At 43.8% G+C, this 22,705-nt stretch overlaps 1 protein-coding gene across 1 annotated transcript in view; it reads right to left on the reverse strand.

Moving 5' to 3' along the window:
* The window catches only part of Srd5a2 (steroid 5 alpha-reductase 2), a 36,212-nt gene extending 25,808 nt beyond the window's left edge, over positions 1-10,404 (reverse strand). Inside the window, exon 1 of the mRNA XM_041631220.1 lies at positions 10,124-10,404. Within this exon, the coding sequence (XP_041487154.1) occupies positions 10,124-10,404 (281 nt within the window). The remainder of the gene's footprint in view (positions 1-10,123) is intronic.
* Positions 10,405-22,705: the final 12,301 nt, after the last annotated feature.

Raw genomic sequence — 22,705 nt, forward strand, 5'->3', positions numbered from 1 at the left:
ATAACACACTCTCTCCAAACACTCCTTAATGGAGAGGGGCTTTGTTGAACTCCTGGTTCCAGGTCTCAGGGCATCAGAGCAAGGAAGCCACAGAGACAGTTAGCAGTAAATGTATGCATGCTAGCGCTCAGATTATTTTCTTCATGTATACAATCCAGGGTCCTCTGCCTAGGGAATAATGCCACCAACAGGGAGCAGGCCTTCCCTTTTCAATGAAGGCAATCAAGGTAACACCCCTCCCCCCACTGACATGATCATAGGCCTGTCTCCCAGGCCAATGATGTTTCCATTGACAGCGATAAAGAAAGACATAGAAGAGTCAGGAAGTGTCTCAGTGAGTTGAGGAACTTGCCACTGAGCCTGATGACCTGGGTCCCATCCCTGGGACCCATATGGTGGAGGAAAGAAACTGCTCCCACAAGTCATCCTCTGACTTCCACATACATATGCATTCACAGAGAAAGAAAGAAAGCTAAAAAGGAAATGTAGCAGGCATGAGAAAAGCGATGACATTCAAATGGCTATTATAACTACATTCCATGTGTTCTTGAAATTAAGCCAAGCCATAAAAGATTTTCTAAAAATTCAAACTTCTATGGATGAAAACTACAGTTGGGAGGGGAAAGGTCTATTTGACTTATAGTTTATAGTCTATCAAGGGAAGCCAAGACAAGAACTCACGGCAGGGATCTAAAACAGAAAACAATGATGGGATTACTGCTTACTGGCCTGCTTGCTCTGTTTGCCTATCCAGCCTAGGGATGGCATTGCCCACAGTGGGCTGGACCCTCTTTCATCAGTTAACCATTTTAAAAAGCCCCACAGAGCAATCTGATGGAGGCAAGTCCTCGGGTGGAGGTTGCTTTTTCCCAGGTGTCTCTAGCTTTAAACTTGTAAACATGTAACCTTTTATTTTTTTCCTTTTAGGGAATCTCCTCTGAACATTTCCCTTGAGTTCAGATTTTACTCTCTCTCTCTCTCTCTCTCTCTCTCTCTCTCTCTCTCTCTCTCTGTGTGTGTGTGTGTGTGTGTGTGTTTCTTTCTCTCTCCTCTCCTCTCTCCTCTTTCTCTTCCCCCTCTCCTCTTTGTCTCTCTTCTCTCTTTCTTCCCTCTCTCTCTCTCTCTCTCCTGTCTATCTCTCTCTGCACCTGATGGAGGAGTTACTTTCATTGGTTAATAAAGAAACTGCCTTGGCCCATTTGATAGGCCAGCCCTTAGGTGGGTGGAGTAGACAGAACAGAATGCTCTTAAGAGGCTAGATATAATGGGCCAGGCAGTGTTTTAAAGAATACAATTTGTGTGTTGTTATTTCGGGACATAAGCTAGCCAGGCAGCCGGGAGCTGGACGGCAGGAACGCAGCCCGCTGCTCCTTCTACATGCACCCCTAAAAATGAATTACTTTTCTGATCCTGTTAAACATTATCAGAATATTTTTATAGAAAATTTGAATAATTCTCAGGGACCCACAGCCGTACACACAGGATTTCCAATGCTCTTTTTAAGGACAGATTTAGGTCTATGTACTATGAAACTGAATGGAACAGACTTAAAGTGTATGATCTGATGCTTTAGGTATGCGCATATCCATGATACTGCATCACATCAAACTCACCCATGGCCATTGCCACCAAGAGATCCTTCATGTCCTCTGTACCTTCAGCAAACCACGGGGTATCCTTTATGTCATCACATGCTATTAGGACTTTATAGAACTGGAATGAGAAAGCATGCGTTCATTTTGGCTTGGTTTCTTTTTCCTAGAATTATTTTACCCTTTTTCCATACTGTAACATGTGCCAATATTCCATTCATTTTATTTCTGAGGAATGGTTTGTTGTATATTTATATCGCAGTTTATTACTTTCGCCTACTGACTAACATTTGTAATATTTCCAATTTAGAGCTACCAGCAAAAGAGCTATTGCAAATATCTCCACGCAAGTCAGTCTATGAACATGCGTTTTTACTGGGAGCAGGGGATATCCAGAAATGAAATGTCATGAACCGAAGAGAATGTAAACACTTACTTTTTAAAATTCTTTCAATGTTTAGCTTTTTCAAAACTGTCAAAATATTTCCCAAGGAACTTATCATTTTATGTTTCAATCAGCAATGTGTGAGAGCTACATATGGCTACATCTTCCTTTAGCCCACTTGTTAGGTTACTAATGATATCATAATTTAATTTGCATTTTTCTTGCTAGCTCATAATGAGAATCTTTTCATGTTCTTATTGAGCATTCAGCTATTTTCTTGGGTAAAATATGTATCTGTGTAATTTTTCCAATAAGAAAAAGTGTAAAGTCAATTATTAGAAGAGAACATATTTTAGTAAGTAATACTAGAACAACTGGCTGCCCATATGCAGAAGGACTTTTGATTCATATTGTAATGCTAGAGATAGCAGTAGCTCAAACTGAACCATAGGCCTAAATACAAAACCCAAAGCTGTACACCTTCAAGAAGGAAGCACAAGAGAGCACCCTTTTTACCAAAGGTTGGGCAAAGACTTCCTATGACAACAAAAGCACAGATAAATGGATAAACAAGAGCAGCTGAGTTAAATGCCCCTGCTTTGCAGAAGACAGAGAATTAAAGAAAAGGAAAAACTACAAGATGAAAGAAAAATACTTGCTAAATGCCTACCTGGCAAAATATGTGTGTTCAAGTATATAAATAACCTTAAAGTTTAAGAAGAAGACAATTGAAGGGCTGGAGAAATGGCTCAGCAGTTAAGAACACTGACTGCTCTCCCAGAGGACCTGGGTTCAATTCCCAGCACCCATGTGGCAGCTCACAACTATCTGTAACTCCAAGACCTAACACCCTCACACAGACATACATGCAGGTAAAACACCAATGCACATAAAATAGAAATAAATAAGTTATTAAAAAAGAAGACAATCGGATAGACCACTATTTAGATTTGTTCATTAAATATGTAGCTTTGGGCATGTAAAGGAGCTTCCCCAAGAGACGGGGGCACAGAACAGGCAAGGCTGGAAGTGCAGAAGCACAGCCACCTGTATTGTAAAAAAGGCGGTAGAAGCGGAGAGGCAAGACCCTCTCCACTGAAAAGCATCTTCAGATGGTTAACAGAAGAAGAAAAAAATAAGAAAGCCAAAAATACGCCATTTTGTAATGAAGAGCCAGCAACATGGATCAAATATAATGGACCAGTTTTGAAAATGGCCCAGAGCCTGACTTCAGACCTTGGTAATGGGATCAACTAGTAGATGCAGAGGATGTTAAGAATTAAAAAGTGGGGAGACAGTCCAAGACTGAGTGTATAGGGTGCAGGACGGTTCTAAGTCAGGGGTCACCAGAGGAGCCCCTTTCATGACAGGGTATCCCATTTCCACCCACAAATCCAGAGATGCGCCATCATCATTGGGGGATCAGCTCAAGCGCTTGCTTTCACACACTGCTCCAATCCACTCACCCACCACAGCTCGACACACACTCACCAAGGAAAAGGACAAGTAAGAACAAAATGAGATGACCCATGTAAATCATTAGCATAATGCCCGGAACACCCAGAGCCCAATAAATATTGGCTTCCCCTCCCCCTTCTCCCTGTTTCCATAACCAAATGGAAGGCAAATTGCACTGTTGGACCCAATTCAGAGGTTTTTAAATTTTAGAGCTCCTGTGTTGGACTGAGGGTCATTAGAGGCTTCTGGGTTGAGGACAGAAACTTCTGAAACAAATTGAGTTGGGCTGAGGCTCCCCCACTGATCTACAGAGTCAACAGCAGGGTGGAGAGAATCCCAGGTTCCAGAAGCAAGTTGCCGCATCCTGGCAAAACTCCTAAGAGAGAAAACTGGTGGATTCTGAGGAGAAGAAGAAGAGGAGGAGGAGGAGGAGGAAGAGGAGGAGGAGGAGGACGACGATGACAACAAAGAAGAAGAAGAAGAAGAAGAAGAAGAAGAAGAAGGGAAGAAAAGAAAAAAGGAAGAAAATGCATGTCCCCCTCTCCAACTGTCCTCAGCCCATTCCTCCTCACTGAAGGAAAAGTGATTTACTCAACAGGCCAATGTGAGAACAGGATCTCTCAAAAAGTGCACATATTTCAGTCTTTCCATCTTCTCAGAGTAAACACACCCAAGGAAAACCTCCAGTTGTCCAGCAACGTGCATGAGGCAGTTTGAAGACAAGGTGTTAGAATACCCACGTGATCATATTTTCTCACTGTCCCCTAAACCAGCTTTGTCTGTAGGAAGGGTGGTGGTCTGTCTCTATCAATTCCTCGTTCTGTCTGGGAGGCAACAGTGGAGCTGTTTGGGGACACACACACCCCTCAAAACCCATCCACAATCTGTCCTGTCTCATGTGCACTCAAACACAGACAGGTCCCAGGATCCCAGTATGTCAGTGATGTACCTTTGCCCTCTCTGTTCACATTACCCCCTCATCTCTTCCTTGCTGATATTGCTACCACCCAAGTGTCCACCGGGAAACAGTGGCAAGCATGCATTAATGGCCCTCGCCTGCTTCTCCCCTGAAGGCAAGCACCCAGAACAGTATAGCTCATTTTGTTTCCAGTAGGACTTGGCAAGCCTGAGGGACATTCAAGACTCTGGTAGAGGTCAGGAGTTCAAGCCCCACCCACTCCTCTTCTTTGTCATGTAACTCGGTACCCATCACCTGGACACACAGCACACATTTGGATCCCTGTTTGCTTGTTTCTGCTTGTTCTTTTTCTGTGCCCTAAGTTAGATTTAATGCCAGCAAGGAGTTGGCCCTTTCTGCCATGTGTAAAAGTTATATGGTCAAGAACTCCACGGTGTGTTTACATTTTGGTAAACAACCATACAGTCCTTCGGATGTGCTTATGATGTCATCCCTTTAAAAAGGAAAACTTCAGGATGGATGCTCTCTCTGACAGGCGTCCACATAAAGGAACTGGAGCCTGAGAATTCTCAGACAGCCATGTTTGCTACCAAGTCTCTAATTAAATATAGCACATGCTTTGTAAAACACGCCCAATGCCTTGCTATAGAATTTAACCAAGCTTTACCATAGACTTCCCAGGGCACTGAATGTAAACCTATGACACTCATTGTTTTCTTAAGGGTTGCTAAGTTGTTGCCCAAGGGCCAAATCTGGACCACTACCTGCTTTTGTAAACAAAGTTTTATTGGCACACAAACACACAGCACTCATTTGCTTACATAATATCTACCAATGCTGCTTTTTGCTACATCCCGAACAGAGGGTCCTTTACTGCAAAAAAGAGACTAAATGGCTGCAAAATCTAAAATAATTACCATCTGACTTTCAAGTTTGCTGTGGCCAGGAGCACACACCAGTAACCAGAGCACTCAAGACGCTGAGACAGGAGAACAGTGAGTTCAGGCCTGGGTTACCTTAAGATTCTGTCTTAAAAAAAAAAAAAAAAGAAAGAAAGAAAGGAAAGAAAGGAAGGAAGGAAGGAAGGAAGGGAGAGAAAAATGCTGACTCTTACTCTAAAATTTTTTCAATGAATGTCAATAGATAAAAATTACATATCATGAATGCCCTCAACACATGACCAAAAGCATGTTGCTTATTTCATGTTGCATGTCTAGAAGAACAGAGACCTGTCTGTTGTCACCGATGGAGACATTAATCATCACTGATTTTCAGCCGGTGAATTGTTTTAGTGGGCTTTAGTAATCCTGTTCCTGAATACCTGAGACATCTGCACCCCGTAGATGACGAGTGACCCACTGACCCCAGGGCCAGGAGGACTTAGGACAAAACCTCATTTTGCTGCTTGTCAGCTCAAACTCGGGTGCATGGTCTCTGTAAAATGCAGAGGTTGTGAAAGGTGGACACAGGAGACTAAGTCTTCTTAGACTAGATTTTAACCCATGTGCAAAGGACCTTTGGGAAACCCGAGGCACGGCATCAGGATAGGGTCACGGAGTGGCCGTGGTTTAGTCATGATTTCTTGCCAGAAATGAAGCCTAGTCTGAGTCCTAAGTGATATGGAAGAATTTGGGATGCAGGAGAGTTCTTGGAGAAAGCAACAAGCACTTTCTATTAAAGCCATCCTCTTACTTCGCTGACTGGGAAATAGTTTAGCATCTCTTAGAAGTCCTAAGACTCCGGTGTGACTCTCACAGTCCAATACCATCTAACCTGTTTTGTTTTCTTTTATCTTTGTTTTTGTTGTCTTGTTTTGTTGAGACAACGGTCTGATTCTGCAGCCCTGGCTGGCCTGAACTCCCCATAAAGACCAGGCCCTAATGGTCTCAAACACACATAGACCCTCCAGCCCCTGCCTCCCGAACACTAGGATTAAAGGTGTTCACCGCCATATCCAGCTCTTCTAACCTTCTGAGGGGAGAAATTTTTTAAGGTCACTTTATTATTATTGATGCCACTTGCAATTCTCTAAAAAGATACCATCTATGCCAGGTGCTTAAGTGACAGCGATGGCTGCAATGTAGGAGACCAAGTGCTCTTGGGACAGAGAATATCGAAAAAGAATATGGTCAAAGAGCGCTTCCAGCACTGGAGCAGAGGTCAGCAGGAGGTGAGATAACTGTCTGCAATCAACTCAGCGGGGTTAGGCAACAGTCATTTATTTCCACGTGGCTAAACAATTCACCACAATAGACTCTGAAAAAAGGACATGATGTGAGCTGACCTGGCCATGCAGCTTCAGCGATAATGATTCCTAAGTGATTGCCAGCACTCCCACAATGCCGTCTGTCATCAACGGTCGAGTTCATTCCTGCATTTGACACATTTGAGGTGGGTGCCAGCTGTATACCAACACTTTTCTCTAAGAGCACAGCGTGTAAAGAGATGGTACAAAAAGAGAAAACAGCTTGTCCTTGTGGGACTTAGTCTAGTGTGTTATCCTTGTGTTGAGGGAAGTGGACTAAGATTTAACAACCCCCCCCCCCACAGAATAGCTTGCTGCATTGAATGGCCCCCAATGAACACTTTAAAAGAATGTGAACCAAACCTATGCCTTTCATCTTCCTCAGAACTGGCCTCCATCTTATCCTCTGTTGTAGCAAGACAACCTGATGCTGCTGACTTAATTCATTCTTGTTTCCAAGCCAATGGATCCTAAATCTTCCAGGAATATTTATACCAGGAGCCTAAAGAATCTTCACAGCATTCTAATCTTTACTTTTTTCAGAGCCTCACAAATTCTAGACAAACGCAAAGCAAAAGCTACCTTCTGAACTGAATTGGGTACCAAAAAGTGCATGGTACCTTTTCATCTAACCTATCAGTCAAATTGATTTACAGCTGTCAGAGGGGAGGTAAGTAAATCATGCCTTTTTACATGAGACTAAATACAAAGCAGACACGGAAAAGATATGTCCAAAGAGTGTGCACTAATGTAGGGAGATACGTATCATAAAATGTTAACAGACCCTGCAGGTAAAAATGCTTGCAACATAAGCCTGACACCCCGAGTTTGGGTCTTAAGAACCCACATAAAGGCCAATGTCAGACAATCTGTAATCCAGAACGCCTACCTTAAGATGGAGGTAGAGACAGAATTGCTCACAAGTTCTTGGCCCAAATAACCTGGAGAATGCATTGCAAGAAACACACACACAAAGATTAATTTTTTGAAAGCTTTAAAATGTTATTCAGGTAGAACAAAATTTATGTATTTGATATAAGAAGGATGTGTGAAAATCTGTTAACATCTAAAAAGAATGACAGATGTGTTTTAATTCATGAATTACATATTAAAAGTATATTTATATTCTTTTAAATTCAGTTTTTGCTTTAACAGGCATGGGTTACCTTGTGTGACTAAAACAGTAACAGTGTTAAACTTATGACTTTTAAAAAGGAAAAACAGGTCTGAACAGCCTGTCACTGTGGTGAGAGCCCAAGATGGGATCCAAGCACCCAGGTATCGACTCAGAGTCTTCAGACTGCCCAGGCACTGGGGTAACTTAGCACAGTCTGCTGTTGGTCCCAATTTCCCATATGCAAAATGGAGGTGATTGGAATCCCTATCTAACTGGTTGGTGTAAGGATTAGTACCTACATCACATAGAGTCTTAGGCACAGTCTAACATCTAAGAAGCGCCCAAAACAACAGCACAGGAAGGGCTCAGCAGTCTCAGAGGAAGAGTTGAAACACAGGTGGGAAGGTCCACAAATATCATATCCGGTGACTGAGCGACAAGTCACTCAGAGCTGTGTTTCCAGGGGGCAAATTTCTCTCAGACAGATTGAATCCCTGATTCATTTAAAGTTCCTCTGAAGATGATGGACAATATGTACTTAATTGTTTTATGGGCAATTACTTCTTTGTTTGTTTTAGAGGATACTGGTCATATTTTGTTGCACAAAACACCTTTTGGGTTTAAAAACAAATTTAAAATCTAGCCGGGCGGTGGTGGTGCACACCTTTAATCCCAACACAGGAGGATCTCTATGAGTTCAAGGCCAGTCTGGTCTACAAGAGCTATTTCCAGGAGAGGCTCCAAAGCTACAGAGAAACCCTGTCTCAAAAAAAAAAAAAGTTTATAGGATTGTCAGAAAATATTCATCATTTTTCTATATGAAACGGACTCATAAAAATATTGTTTAGATCCAAGCTATCTCAACATTCTAGAGGCAGAGACCAGGGAATCTTCTTTGTGAGTTCCGAGCCAGTCAGAGTTACATAATAAACCTTGTCTCAAAAAACCCTGGCAGGGGAGGCTGATGTTGACCGAAAGTAAATCTGAAGATAATAAATGTCCATACAGTCATATTTTCTTGTCAAATGTCTATTCCCAGCAAGCAAAATCAAATGCTTGTCTTTTCTCTCCTGCACCCAACATCCTTCTTTCTGTACACCTCCATAAAATAAAGTGACAGTTACCCTGGGATCCCGTCCACAACAGGCTCTTGGAAAATATTTATTGGACAAACATTAATGTATTCCTACTTGCCAGTACTTATCTTTACTAAATGAATGAGAATTCCGTTGACACTGCATGATCACTAAGTTTAAATTTATATGTCTGGCCCCTTCTTTCCTGGAAATGAGGTGTTCCTTAAGAGGAAACACTTAGTCTCCCACAGATTTTTTTTTTAAATCTAACTTTCCTAAATCGACTTGATCTGCCCTCCCCCCCCCCCCCCCCCCCCCCCCCCCCCGCTTGCAGGGAGTAGCTACCTGTCTTGAAAGGGGGCGGGGCTTGAACTGAAGTTGTTCAGCAGACATGAGCTGGGAACCCTGCCAGGCACCAGCGGGGTCACTTTCCTTCCCCTCCACAACCTTTCTCAATCTCCGTTTCTTTTACTGTACAGTGGGCGTACCAAGGACATCTTGTATGTTTACAGTGAAGCCAAACAAGACAACCGAAGCTAAACGGGCTTCGCAGGCGCTTCTGCTATGCCCTTCCCCCTGGTCGTCTCGGTTGGAGGCTGAACAATCCTTGGACTCTCAGTCTCTCTTTGATCGCCTTCCTGTCTTTCCTCCCGCGCGAGAAAGGCAAAATTCTGAACTCGAAGTTACTCATCGAGAATATTTGCGCTCTCCATTAGCTTTGGGTCGCTCACCTTTTAAGTCCTGAAGGACCTGGAAAGGTGGGCACAGCAATTGGCAGTAAGCGCAGTTTTTGCGAGGTGGGGTCTAAGCAGAAACCCCACTCTATCCTGTTCTCATCTGTGAAGTCCGGGCTGGACTCTGCCCACCTCCGTCTTCAATCACACAAAGACTAAACCGATAGAAGAACTTCAGAGAGTTCCAGAGACCTCACCTCGCCAAATCCCTGAACCAATCTGACCTAGCTCTACAACAAAAAGGTGAGGTCTCCAGACTGAGCAGGCTCTTGGCGAGGTGAATGGTTGGAGAGGGACGCGCCCTGGCCAATAGCTCCTTTCCAGCCTGGGCTCCCCAGCTTTCCCAACCCACTCTGGCCGCTGCCACTTCCTCTCCAGCACTGCCGGACCGTTTGTAGTATCTGAAGGGCGTTCAAGGGACAGTGAAGGCTGCTCCTGACCCACCGGAGAAGCCCCAACTCTGGGAAGTTCAGCCTGAAGCTGGGGGCCCGTCTGGCACTCAAAGTCCGCCTCGCTCCGAGCTTCTCCCCACTGAGCATGCTACCCCTCGACGTGGAGCCCAGCCCGGCGCTGCGCTCTGCAGAGAAAAACGCTAACCTGTGGAAGTAATGTGCGGAGAAGAGACCCAGCAGCACATTCCCGGGCTGTCCGAAGAGGGAGCGGGGCTGCCAAGCGAGCATCCCTACTGACACCACGAAGGAGGGAAGCTCCTGCAGGAACCAGGCGATTCGTGCAGGCAGGAGGGAAACTCCCAACGATGCACTCTGGCTGTGTTTCCCGTACCTGCCAGGTGTCCCTGAGTACAGGATCAAGGATCCCAAGGTAGCCAAAGTGGCGCTACCTGCTAGCACCGGGCCCTGGTGGCACACAATCGTCATCTCGCTGTTCACAGCTGGTGGCTGCAGCACGCATGGCGGAGAGCGCTGCCCCTTTATGGAGCATCAGACGCCACCCCGTGTCCGCCCTTCGAACCTGGGTTCCCTCCCCTTAGCCCCCCTCCATCGTGCCTCCCACCTTGGCGCAGCCCGCCATGGCTCTGCTTAGAAGCAACGCCCATTTCGCCCGGCTGGCTCTTTAGTTTGCAGCTGGGGCACAGGACCAAAGCTCTTGTGGAGTCAAAGAGTGCTTGGGGGGAGAGGGGGGCTTCCTTCGCCCGTGCCCGCCGTCTGTCTGCATCGATTTCAACTCCGCCCCCCTTCAGGTGGCCCTAGGATGACTTGCTCCTTACCAATTCTGCAACTTCTGGGATCAAGCAATAGCCCAGAGGAAGGCACTGATGCTTCTCCATCCCTTAAGCACACTCTCTGCGCTGTCGCCAGGCAATGCCCACTACAGATCGCGTTAACCAGGACTTCCACCTGCTCCAGTGGCCGATGTTTCTTCCCTCCCCTCAGTTTCTAACCAACCCCAGGTACTTCCTTGGACTTTAGACTTGGCAGTCTGGTGCTTCGAAACTCTGCCTTTTCCTTTGTGCTTCTTCCTCACTCAGCATCAGTGCTAGCCCTCCCTCAACCCCTTAAGCAGATGCCAGCCTCGAGGGTAAGCGCCCTAATTCTTCCGTGGTTTCCCTTCGCAGCTCCTTCCTTCTCCTTAGCGAGAAGTACATCCCTCAGATGCTCTGGTTTGGTCCTGAAAATGCGCACATCGCCCCCAGGTTCAAACTCTGCAGAGAGAGAGAGAGGGGGGGGGGGGAGCGCCTTTCCCACTTCTGAAGCGCTCCAGTGGGGTACAATAGGTTGGTGAGGATGCTCTCTGGATAGCCCAGCATTCGCACACAGGGCCGGTTCTTTTCCGCTTATGTTTGCCTTTTCTCACTCTTCCCTCAACCTCCAGACAGCCCGCAGCTCTTGTATTCTCTACCTTTTCTTTGCTTCAGCACCCAGCCTTTCTTGGCTGCTTTTTCTTCATCTCTTCCCTCCTTCCTTTCCCTCCTCTGCCCTCTATTTTGGCCCGACCTTCTCTTCCCACCTGCTGTTTCCTTCAGTCTCCATCTTCTGGTCTCAACCTTCTTTGATTACTTTACACCTATTTTCCCCTCTGCTTCCCGCTTGGAGTACTGTTCACCAGGCTTTCCCCCTTTGCTCTCTCCAATCACTGGGATCTTTCTCTCCCCTTAATTCCAGCTCACCGACTGTAGAATCATTCTCACTTCCCCATCCACTCCAGCCAGTCCTGAGACTACTCAAAAGAATGCACATCCCCAGTCTGCTCCAAGTTAGAGAAGTTTCTTCCCCACTGGGATATGTGACAGATGGGGATTCTTTAGCGATACAGGACATCCTCTTCTTGCTGACCAAGAAGTAGTAAAAATCACCCTGCTTGCATTAAAAATAAAACAAATAACCATGTTTGTTTGAAAATGATCAGCACGCAGAAAACACCCAGACTGACTGGAGCTCTATGCTGGTTTGAATAAAAAGGTCCTCATGGGTCCATAGGGAGTGGCAAATTAAGGAGGTGTGGCCTTATTGGAGGAAGTGTGTCACGAGGGAGGGGGGTGGACTTCGAGGCCAGGCCCAGTGGCTCACTCTCCCTTCCTGCTGCCTGTGGATCTAGAACTCTCGGCTACCTCTCCAGCACTATGTCTGCCTACAAGCCACCAGGCTTCTCACCATGATGATAATGGACTAAACCTCTGGACTGTAAGTCAGCCCCAACTAAATGATTTCCTTTTTAAGAGTTACAGTGATCTTGGTGTTTCTTCGCAGCAATAAAATTCTAAGATAAGCACTCTGCGTGGGATAACCAAGCATCAATATCTCAGCAGTTTCCTGCAGTGTGAACACTGGCCTACTGTATGTTCATCACTAACTTCTCAGCTCCTACCGGGCCCTGAAAGATGCATAAATCTAGATGTCTAGCAGAAAGCCCAACCGTCAAAATTGCACTTTCTCCCTGCTAGAAAACTCCACTTAGATGCCTTTCAAAGAAAGACTTCAAATTTTACCCATTTATCTTCTCCTCCATTCTACCCAAACTCTCTCTAGATGTGGGCTGTTACCTCTTCTCTACCTTCCGGAGCCATAGCCGCCTTAGGAGGCTGGTTTGTTGAGTCAGGGAGCCATGGATGTCATGGTGACATAATCAGAACATTGGTGTTGTTTTCTAAATCAGCTCATTTGAAAGAATGAAAAGTCTCCATCTCAGTTTCATCCTCTCCCTTTATAAAACTTTTCCAAAATTGAGTGTTCGCTGTCCTTTTTATCCCCACACCTACAGCAACTTTTTGCCAATAAATAACCCACACTTAAAGTTGTAGTAATGGGGGCGGCGGGGCTGCGTCCCCGGCACTCGGCTGCCCCCACGGCTAGCTTTACCCAAAATAATTACACGGAAACTGTATTCTTTTAAGCACTGCTTGGCCCTTTAGCTCTAGCCCTTACTGGCTAATTCTGATATCCCGATCAACCCATCTCTAATAATCTGTGAGGTCTTACCGGGAAGATTCTAGCCCACATCCATCCTGGGTCGGAGCTTCATTGCGTGTGTCTGCCCAGGAGCCGGGAGCATGGCGTCTCTCTCTCTCTCTCTGAGGCGTCTGCTCCTGAGAGAAGAGCTGTTGAGTCTGAGCTCACTTCCTCTTCCTCCCAAAGATCTGTTCTGTTTACTCCTCCCACCTATCTTCTAACCAATGAGGGCCAAGCAGTTTCTTTTTATTTAACCAATGACCTTCCTCCATCATTTCCCCTTTTTCGGTTTAAACAAAAAAAAAAAAGGCTTTAACTTTAACATAGCAAAATTATATATAACGAAACAGTTATCAAGTAAAAGTTACAATAATCTTTATCATAACTAAGGAAAACTGTAACTATAACTAACTATTCTTAACTCCATCAAAGACTCCAGAAAGATACAATACTACCTAAGCAAACAAGAAAAAAGCAACTTTTTTTTAAATTTATTTATTTATTAAGGATTTCTGCCTCGTCCCCACAACCGCTTCCCATTTCCCTCCCCCTCCCCCGATCAAGTCCCCCCCCCCCTCATCTGCTCGAAGAGCAATCAGGGTTCCCTGACCTGTGGGAAGCCCAAGGACTGCCCACCTCTATCCAGGTCTCGTAAGGTGAGCATTCAAACTGCCTAGGCTCCCACAAAGCCAGTACGTGCAGTAGGATCAAAAACCCACTGCAATTGTTCTTGAATTCTCAGTATTCCTCATTGTCCGCTATGTTCAGCTAGTCCGGATTTATCCCATGCTTTTTCAGACCTAGGCCAGCTGGCCTTGGTGAGATCCCAATAGAACATCCCCATTGTCTTAGTGTGTGGGTGCACCCCTCGTGGTCCTGAGTTCCTTGCTCGTGCTCCGTCTCCTTCTGCTCCTGATTTGGACCTTGAGATTTCTGTCCGGTGCTCCCGTGTGGGTCTCTGTCTCTGTCTCCTTTCATCGCCTGATGAAGGTTAATATTCCTGAGGATGCCTATGTGTTTGTCTTTGGATTCACCTTATTTAGCTTCTCTAGGAACATGAATTATAGGCTCAATGTCCTTTATTTATGGCTAGAAACCAAATATGAGTGAGTACATCCCATGTTCCTCTTTTTGGGTCTGGCTTACCTCACTCAGGATAGTGTTTTCTATTTCCATCCATTTGTATGCAAAATTCAAGAAGTCCTTGTTTTTTACTGCTGAGTAATACTCTAATATGTATATATTCCATACTTTCTTCATCCATTCTTCCGTTGAAGGGCATCTAGGTTGTTTCCAGGTTCTGGCTATTACAAACAATGCTGCCATGAACATAGTTGAGCATATACTTTTGTTGTATGATAGGGCCTCTCTTGGGTATATTCCCAAGAGTGGTATTGCTGGATCCAGGGGTAGGTTGATCCCGAATTTCCTGAGAAACCGAAACACTGCTTTCCAGAGTGGTTGCACAAGTTTGCATTCCCACCAGCAATGGGTGAGTGTACCCCTTTCTCCACAACCTCTCCAGCAAAGGCTAAAACTCAAGAAATGACAGAGACATCTCGCTGCCTGGACAGTCACCCAAAGTTCCTCTGTACCGCTGGGGCATCCATCTTCAGCCTTCAGGCCCATGTATCCAGCAGACATTTCCATAAAGCAGGAAAATTCAAAGTCAGTTCAGTCACTATCTGTTGTGTCCTGCAGAATGTCTCACAGACTCTTTCATGAATCAGGAACCCCGAAAGATCATCTCACCTTAGGCAAGTTCAGTAGTCCTCTCTCTGCGGGTTCTCTGTGTCCAGTTTATGCAATAGTCCAGGCAAGAGCAGTTTCTTGCCCAAATGGCTATCAAACTCCATAAGGATCCTCTTTGATGCCCATCTTCCTCTTGAAGTAGATTGGTGCTGCCAAGAGCAGAGTGTCTCGTTGTCATGAAAAGTCCTAAGTTATTAAAACATTTAAAATGCCATATTCTATAATCTTTGAAAGATATGAAGAATGCCTATCTGAGATATATCTATGCACATCTAGAAAATCTTAACTAACATTACTACAAACTTGACTATTATTTATGATTATCCATCAACAACCTATATTTCCTAATTATACATTATATATTTTAAATGAACTACACAATCACAATACTTTAATCAAGAGCAGAATTACATATACATATAACAAAATTGACCTTAAATCTCTATCAATAAAGCAAAATCTATACTAATGCAAATTATTCATACCTATATCATATCCCCCTTTAAATGTAAAAGAACATTTATAAACATTTTTTGGGAATATGGGTGCAGTTATTTCTCTCCAAACTGCTTCCTGCTGAATGGAGGCGTCGTTAATTAGGTCTTTCATGGTATAACCTGTGTGCTAGATTCATCTCAGTTGGCAGTTGAGTGAAGCAATTTTCTGAAGGTGTTCACACCAACCCTTCAGGAGGGCATGGTCCATCATACCAAATTGGAATAGAAGAAATGAACAGGGTCTCATCCTCTGTGAAAACAAAACAAGAAACTCCTTTCCAAAGCATCATGTCCTTAGATCCAAATTTCAAAGTCAAGGCATCAAAATATCTATGTTGGATTAGTTCAGCAGCATTTATAAATAAATATCTTTTAGCATCTGTTGCTCCTTCCTCAGCATTTAAATAATTTAAAGAGAGCATAATAGCATACAGTATCAAAAGTCTCTGTGTATTTTCCATCATCGTGTGGCTTTATTTTAACTCTATTTTGTTTATTTTTACTTTTATTTTTTGCTTTTTGAGACAGGTTCTCTGTATCTTTGACCTGGAATAACTCTGTAGACCGGGCTGTCTTTGAACTCTCAGAGATCCGCCTGTCTCTGCCTCCCAGGCATTGGGATTAAAGGTGTACGTTGAACTCACAGAGATCTGTTTGTCTCTGCCTTCTAGGCACTGGTATTAAAGGCGTGTGCTACCACACCTTGAAGTCACAGAGGTCAATCTCCCTCTGCCTCCCAAGTGTTGGGATTAAAGGTGTGTACTACCACACACAACAACTCTCTTCCTTTTTTTGTTTTTTACTTTAAGAACTTCAACTTTTAGTCTGCATATATTTTTAACACACTTTAAACCATTCAGAAATTTTCTCTGTCTTTGAATCTCTCTTTACTGTATATCTCTCTTTTTCTGACCACATGAGTCTTTAATTTACCAAGCAATCTCAGTAGGACTAAAGCCATGGCTTTGACGGATGGATCCAGCCCATTCCTTAGCTTTCCAGCCTCATGGCTGAGGTACTGGCTGTAGCCATGTTTACTGCCACAACTCTATGGCATTTCAAGGTCCCTGCCAGCAAGCGAGCTTCAGCAGCCTGTGCTTGCAAACCGCACGAACCGGCTGCATAAAAGAGTCAGAGTTTGCCCTGGCAGGACAGCCCAGAAAGCTGGCATTTTTAAACGGTGCAGCTTTTTTCCTGCTACGGCTGAAAACCGAAAAGCATGTGTTCAGTTTTTCGTCAACACCATCTAAGTGTTTCGTGGCAGGACCTCTTAATGAGCTGCAGGGTTTTGCAGCTAAAGCTGAGTCAGGAAGCTTCTCTTAGATGAGAGCGCTTGCTTGCCTCTAGCAAGCAGAGTGCCACAAATGCTTTAAAGCCAGAGTTCACGCTGGCAGCACAGCCCCAAGAAGCTGCGCTTTAAAATGACACAGCGTTTTTTCTGCTGCTGTTGCCGAATCAGGAAATCTCTCTACAGCACGCCACCAACAAACAGAAAAAATCTGTGTTAAACTCTCTCTCCCTTATTTTTAAGCCTTCTCAGGTTTTTTAAGTGAGTTTAGTCCATCACGTCGGGCGCCATTTGTAGTAATGGGGCGGCGGGGCTGCGTCCCCAGCACTCGGCCACCCCCACGGCTAGCTTTACCCAAAATAATTACACGGAAACTGTATTCTTTTAAGCACTGCTTGGCCCTTTAGCTCTAGCCCTTACTGGCTAATTCTGATATCCTGATCAACCCATCTCTAATAATCTGTGAGCACCGGTCTTACCGGGAAGATTCTAGCCCACATCCATCCTGGGTCGGAGCTTCATTGAGTGTGTCTGCCCAGGAGCCGGGAGCATGGCGTCTCTCTCTCTCTCTGAGGCGTCTGCTCCTGAGAGAAGAGCTGTGGAGTCTGAGCTCACTTCCTCTTCCTCCCAGCATTCTGTTCTGTTTACTCCTCCCACCTATCTTCTAATCAATGAGGGCCAAGCAGTTTCTTTTTATTTAACCAACGACCTTCCTCCATCATAAAGTCAATTGCATGATAAAACCATTAGCCTGTGTGTCTGTGGGTTGGCAGAGAGTGGCTGATCCAGGCTGAGCTTAGCTGATGCTGCCTTTGAGATACATTCCTCTGTGTATGTATTCCTTACATACACAGCTTCAGGTAGCACTTTGATCAAGAAGCAGCCTTAGCCCAGGCCCTCTCCTGGAATGAGTGTGCTAGACCTACCATTCTAAGTAATGCCAATAAAATACAATCACAAAAAAATAAACCCATAAGACCTGTTGAGGCACAGGTCAAGACCCAACATACTCTTGCTTCCTCATCATTCTATTGGCCAAATCAAATCACATGGCTGATTCATTTCCACTATAGGAGCACAAAATTTATTACAAAGTTACACAACAAAGGGCAAAGAGATATAAGAAGAGACTTGAATCCAAAAAAGCAACATGCATTAGATACACAAAAGAAGGGATAAAATTGCAAATGTCAAGCTCGATTGGTTCTCATAAAGGAAATGTGTTCTTAGAACCTGTACCTAGGTCAAGAGACAAATCTTCATTCGAGGGGCTGCCCTCCCACCTCCCTCCACCCTCTCACAGAATAAACCACTACCATATTCATTTCAAATACCATAAATTAGCCTTTTCTGCTTCTGAACTTCATTTAAATGGGATCAGACAGTATTTGCTTTTGTGTGTGTTTTAATGGCACTTGGAATTTATTTTTCTCAGTGATTGTAAGACACAGAGACACAGAAATGATGGTCATGAGAGGAAAAGTTGACATTCTTAAGTCCTTAGAAACAGGAGACACAGGATGCCATACAAGATTCCCCAAGAAACAGCAGAGCCCAACAGGAGGCATCAAGACTAAACAGATGAGGCAGAATAAGGAAGACTATTTTATGTCTAGTAGATCAGGAATACAGAGGCTGATCCTGGCTGGCTGTTTCTTGACCGTGGGATACTTAAAACTTTGGCATATAGTAGCCCAAACATGAAAGCCCCAAAAAAGGAGTTTTGGTTTGCCCATGAAGGGTATATTATAGCCATTTAAAATTTCAGAGAATTATCTTTCTCTGGGAAGGGTAATTACTGCCTTGTGATCAAGGCATGGTTAGTGTATTTGGGGTGTGTGTGTGTGTGTGTGTGTGTGTGTGATCCACATTGTTGCAAATAGTTCCAAACTGTTTTTTCTCAATGTGCAGCATTCCCTTAAAAGAGTACATTCATTACAAGTGTCAAAAAAATCAATCTAAGAAAGAAAATGATAATTTAATCTCACAATCTAAAGTATAGTCCATTATGTCAGGGTATGAAGTGGCTGGTCACATTGCATGGCAGTTAGGAAACACAAATGAACAATGGTACTTGGCTTTCTTTCTCTTTTCTTTCCTTTCTATTCAGTCCAGGATCCAAGCCTGTAGGATGCTGTTGGCTACATTCAGGGTGGATCTTCCTTTCTTAACTAAACCCCTCTGAAACACCCTCATAGGTTTGCCCAGGGGTGCATCATGTAGATGGTTCTAAAAGTAGTCGCATTAACAGTGAAAACTAACCTAAAGTTTACCCTTGCTCAAACTGACACAAACATCACTAAATCATAAAATTCCATACCTCATCCTCAACAGCTCATGGCAGTGTAAGAACACAAATTTTATGTTTTTAAAACAACTGAAAATTGCACTCTTCCACACCCCTCTGTAGTAGGAGCTACGGGCTGTGTTCTGCTGCCCGGCTCCTGGCCACTGGCTAGCTTATGCTCCGAAATAACAACACACAAATTGTATTCATATAAACACTGCTTGTCCCATTTCTATTAATGTGTGTAGCACCCTTAGGTGCACTTACCAGGAAGATTCTACCCTAAGTCCATCCTGGGTCGGAGCTTCCTCGTGTCTGCCCCAGAGAGGAGAGCTATCAAGTCTGAGCTCACTTCCTTTTCCTCCCAGCATTCTGTTCTGTTTACTCCACTCACCTATGTTTTAACCTATGAGGCCAAGTAGTTTCTTTATTAATTAACCAATGACCTTCCTCCATCATTTCCCCTTTTTCTGTTTAAACAAAAAAAGGAAGGCTTGAGCCAGGCGGTGGTGGCGCACGCCTTTAATCCCAGCACTCAGGAGGCAGAAGCAGGCGGATCTCTGTGAGTTCGAGGCCAGCCTGGTCTACAAGAGCTAGTTCCAGGACAGGAACCAAAAGCTATGGAGAAACCCTGTCTTGAAAAAAAAAAGGAAGGCCTTAACTTTAACATAGCAAAATTACATATAACAAAACAGTTATCAAGTAAAAATTACAATATTTACATCTATTTTATCTTTATCATAACTAAGGAAAACTATAACTAACTATTCTTCAACTCCATCAAAGACTCCAGAAAGATACAATATTACCTAAGCAAACAAGAAATAAGCAACTTCCAAACTCTAGAAATGACAGAGACATCACCCAAAATTTCTCTGTACCGTTGGGGCATCCATCTTCGGCCTACAGGCCCATAGTATCCAGAGACATTTCCATGAAGCAGGACATTTCAAAGTCAGTTCAGTCACTATCTGTTGTGTCCTGCAGAATGTCTCGCAGACTCCTTCATGAATCAGGAACCCCAAAAGGTCATCTCACCTTTAGGCAAGTTCAGCAGTCCTCTCTCTGAGGGTTCTCTGTGTCCAGTTTATGCAACAGTCCAGGCAAGAGCAGTTTCTTGCCCAAATGGCTATCAAACTCCATAAGGATCCTCTTCGATGCCCATCTTCCTCTTGAAGTAGATTGGTGCTGCCAGGAGCAGAGTGTCTCATTGTCATGAAAAGCCCTAAGTTATTAAAACATTTAAAATGCCATATTCTATAATCTTTGAAAAATATGAAGAATGACTATCTAATATATCTATGTACATCTAGAAAAATCTTAACTAACATTACTACAAACTTGACTATTATGATTATCTATTAACAACCTATATACACTACATTTTAAGTGAACTACACAATCACAATACCTTAATCAAGATCAGAAATACATATACATATAACAAAATTGACCTTAAATCTCTATCAATAAAGCAAAATCTATACTAATGCAAATTATTCATACCTATATCATATCCCCCTTTAAATGTAAAAAAAACATTTATAAACAATATATGGGAACATGGGCACAGTTATTTCTCTCCAAACTGCTTCCTGCTGAATTGGGGCGTTGTAATTTAGGCCTTTTATGGAATAACCTGTGTGCCAGGGTCATCTCAGTTGGCAGTTGAATGAAGTAATTTTTTGAGGGTGTTCACAGCAACCTTTCAGGAGGGTGTGGTCCATCATACCATATTGGGATAGAAGCAATCCACAGGGTTTCATCCTCCGTGAAAACAAAAGGAGAATCTCTTTTCCAAAGTATCATATCCTTAGATCCAAATTCTGAAGTCAAGGTATTTTCAAAATATCTGTCCTGGATTAGTTCAGCAGCATTTATAAACAAATATCTTTTAGCAGCCATTGCTCCTTCCTCAGCATTCAAACAATTCAAAGAGAGCATAATAGCATATAGTATCAAGATTCTCTGTGTATTTTCCATCTTTGTGAGGCTTTGTTTTAACCACTATTTCGTTTATTTTTACTTTTAACTTTTTGCTTTTTGAGACAGGTTCTCTATATATCTTTGACCTGGAATAACTCTGTAGACCAGGCTGTCCTTGAACTCTCAGAGATCAGTCTGTCTCTGCCTCCACAGCATTGGGATTAAAGGTGTATCCTGCCACACCTTGAAGTCACAGAGGTCAATCTACCTCTGTCTCCCAAGTGTTGGGATTACAGGTGTGTACTACCACACCCAACTACTCTTTTTTTTTTACTTTAAGAACTTTAACTTTTAGCCTGAATATATTCTTAACACACTGTAAATCATTTAGATGTTTTCTTTGTTTTTGAATCTCTCTTTACTGTATCTCTCTCTCTTTTTCTGACCACATGAGCCTTTAAATTACTGAGCAATATGGGTAGGATTAAAGCCGTGGCTTTGGTGGCTGGATCCAGCCCATTCCTTAGCTTTCTGCCATTCCAACCTTGTGGCTGAGGTACCAGCCAGAGCTGCCGTTCAGTGCCACAAGTCTACAGTGTTTCAAGGTCCTTGCCAGCAAACAAGCTACAATACTCAAGTGCTCTCTCTGTAGCTGACTCCTGCCTCAAAGAGTCAGAGTTTGCCCTGGCAGGACAGCCCAGAAAGCCGGCATTTTAAAACAGCGCAGCTTTTTTCCTGCTACGGCTGAAAACCGAAAAGCATGCATTCAGCTTTTCATCAACACCATCTAAGTGTTTGGGGCTGGACCTCTTAAGAGCTGCAGGGTTTTGCAGCTAAAGCTGAGTCAGGAAGCCTCTCTTAGATGAGAGCACTTGCTTGCCTCTGGCAAGCAGAGCAGACCCGAGAAATTGCTGCTACCAAGAAGCCATGCTGTACTCTATTCTTTCCCAAGATTTCTCAGGCTTTCTGTGGATTCAGTTGTCCACACATTGGGCTGCCATTCTGTTGTGGGAGCTGTGGGCCTCTTCTCACAGCCTGGCTCCAGGCCACTGGCTAGCTTATGCTCCAAAATAACAACACACAAATTGTATTCATATAAACACTGCTTGTCCCATTTCTATTAATGTGTGTAGCACCCTTAGGTGCGCTTACCAGCAAGATTCTAGCCTACGTCCATCCTGGGTCGGAGCTTCCTCACATCTGCCCCAGAGAGGAGAGCTATCGAGTCTGAGCTCACTTCCTCTTCCTCCCAGCATTCTGTTCTGTTTACTCCACCCACCTATGTTTTAACCTATGAGGCCAAGCAGTTTCTTTATTAATTAACCAATGACCTTCCTCCATCACCCCTCCATTATAAAAATACCAAAAATGGAACATAAGGCTCAATAAAAGTTCAAATCTGGAAAAGCATGATAATGTACACCTTTGATAACAATTCTTGGTAGGCAGAAGCAGACGGATCTCTGTGAGTTCAAAGCCAGCCTGGTCTACAGAGTGAGTTCCAGGCTAGCCAGTGCTCAGCCCTAAATTGGAGTAACACTCGCAAGACTAAGGGAACATTCTAAAAGATGGGGAGAAAAGAATCCACAAACTGGAAGATGGTGAAGAATGTAGCCATAAGTTTTTGTCTCACCAGGTCCTGTAGCGAGTTCAGTCCCAAAGAAATACACAGAGGCCTACATTAATTATGACCTGGTTGGCCTATTAGCTCAGGCTTATTATTAATCTTACAACTTAAATTAACCCATAATTCTTATCTATGTTTAGCCACATGACTTGATACCTTTTCTCAGTGCAGCATTTTTATCTTGCTTCCTCTGTGTCTAAGTGGTGACTGCAAACTGAGCCTTTCCTCTTCCCATAATTTTCCTAGTCTGGTCACCCCACCTATACTTCCTGTATGGCTACTGGCCAATCAGTGTTTTATTAAACCAATACAAGTGACAAATATTTACAGGTACAAGAGCATTCTCCCACAGCAGAGGAGTGTCATGGGATGCTGTGTTCTGGACACATCATGGG

The sequence above is a fragment of the Microtus oregoni genome, unplaced genomic scaffold (assembly GCF_018167655.1).
Source record: "Microtus oregoni isolate MIOR12 unplaced genomic scaffold, Mior012 000036F_ref0000092, whole genome shotgun sequence".
NCBI lineage: Eukaryota > Metazoa > Chordata > Mammalia > Rodentia > Cricetidae > Microtus > Microtus oregoni.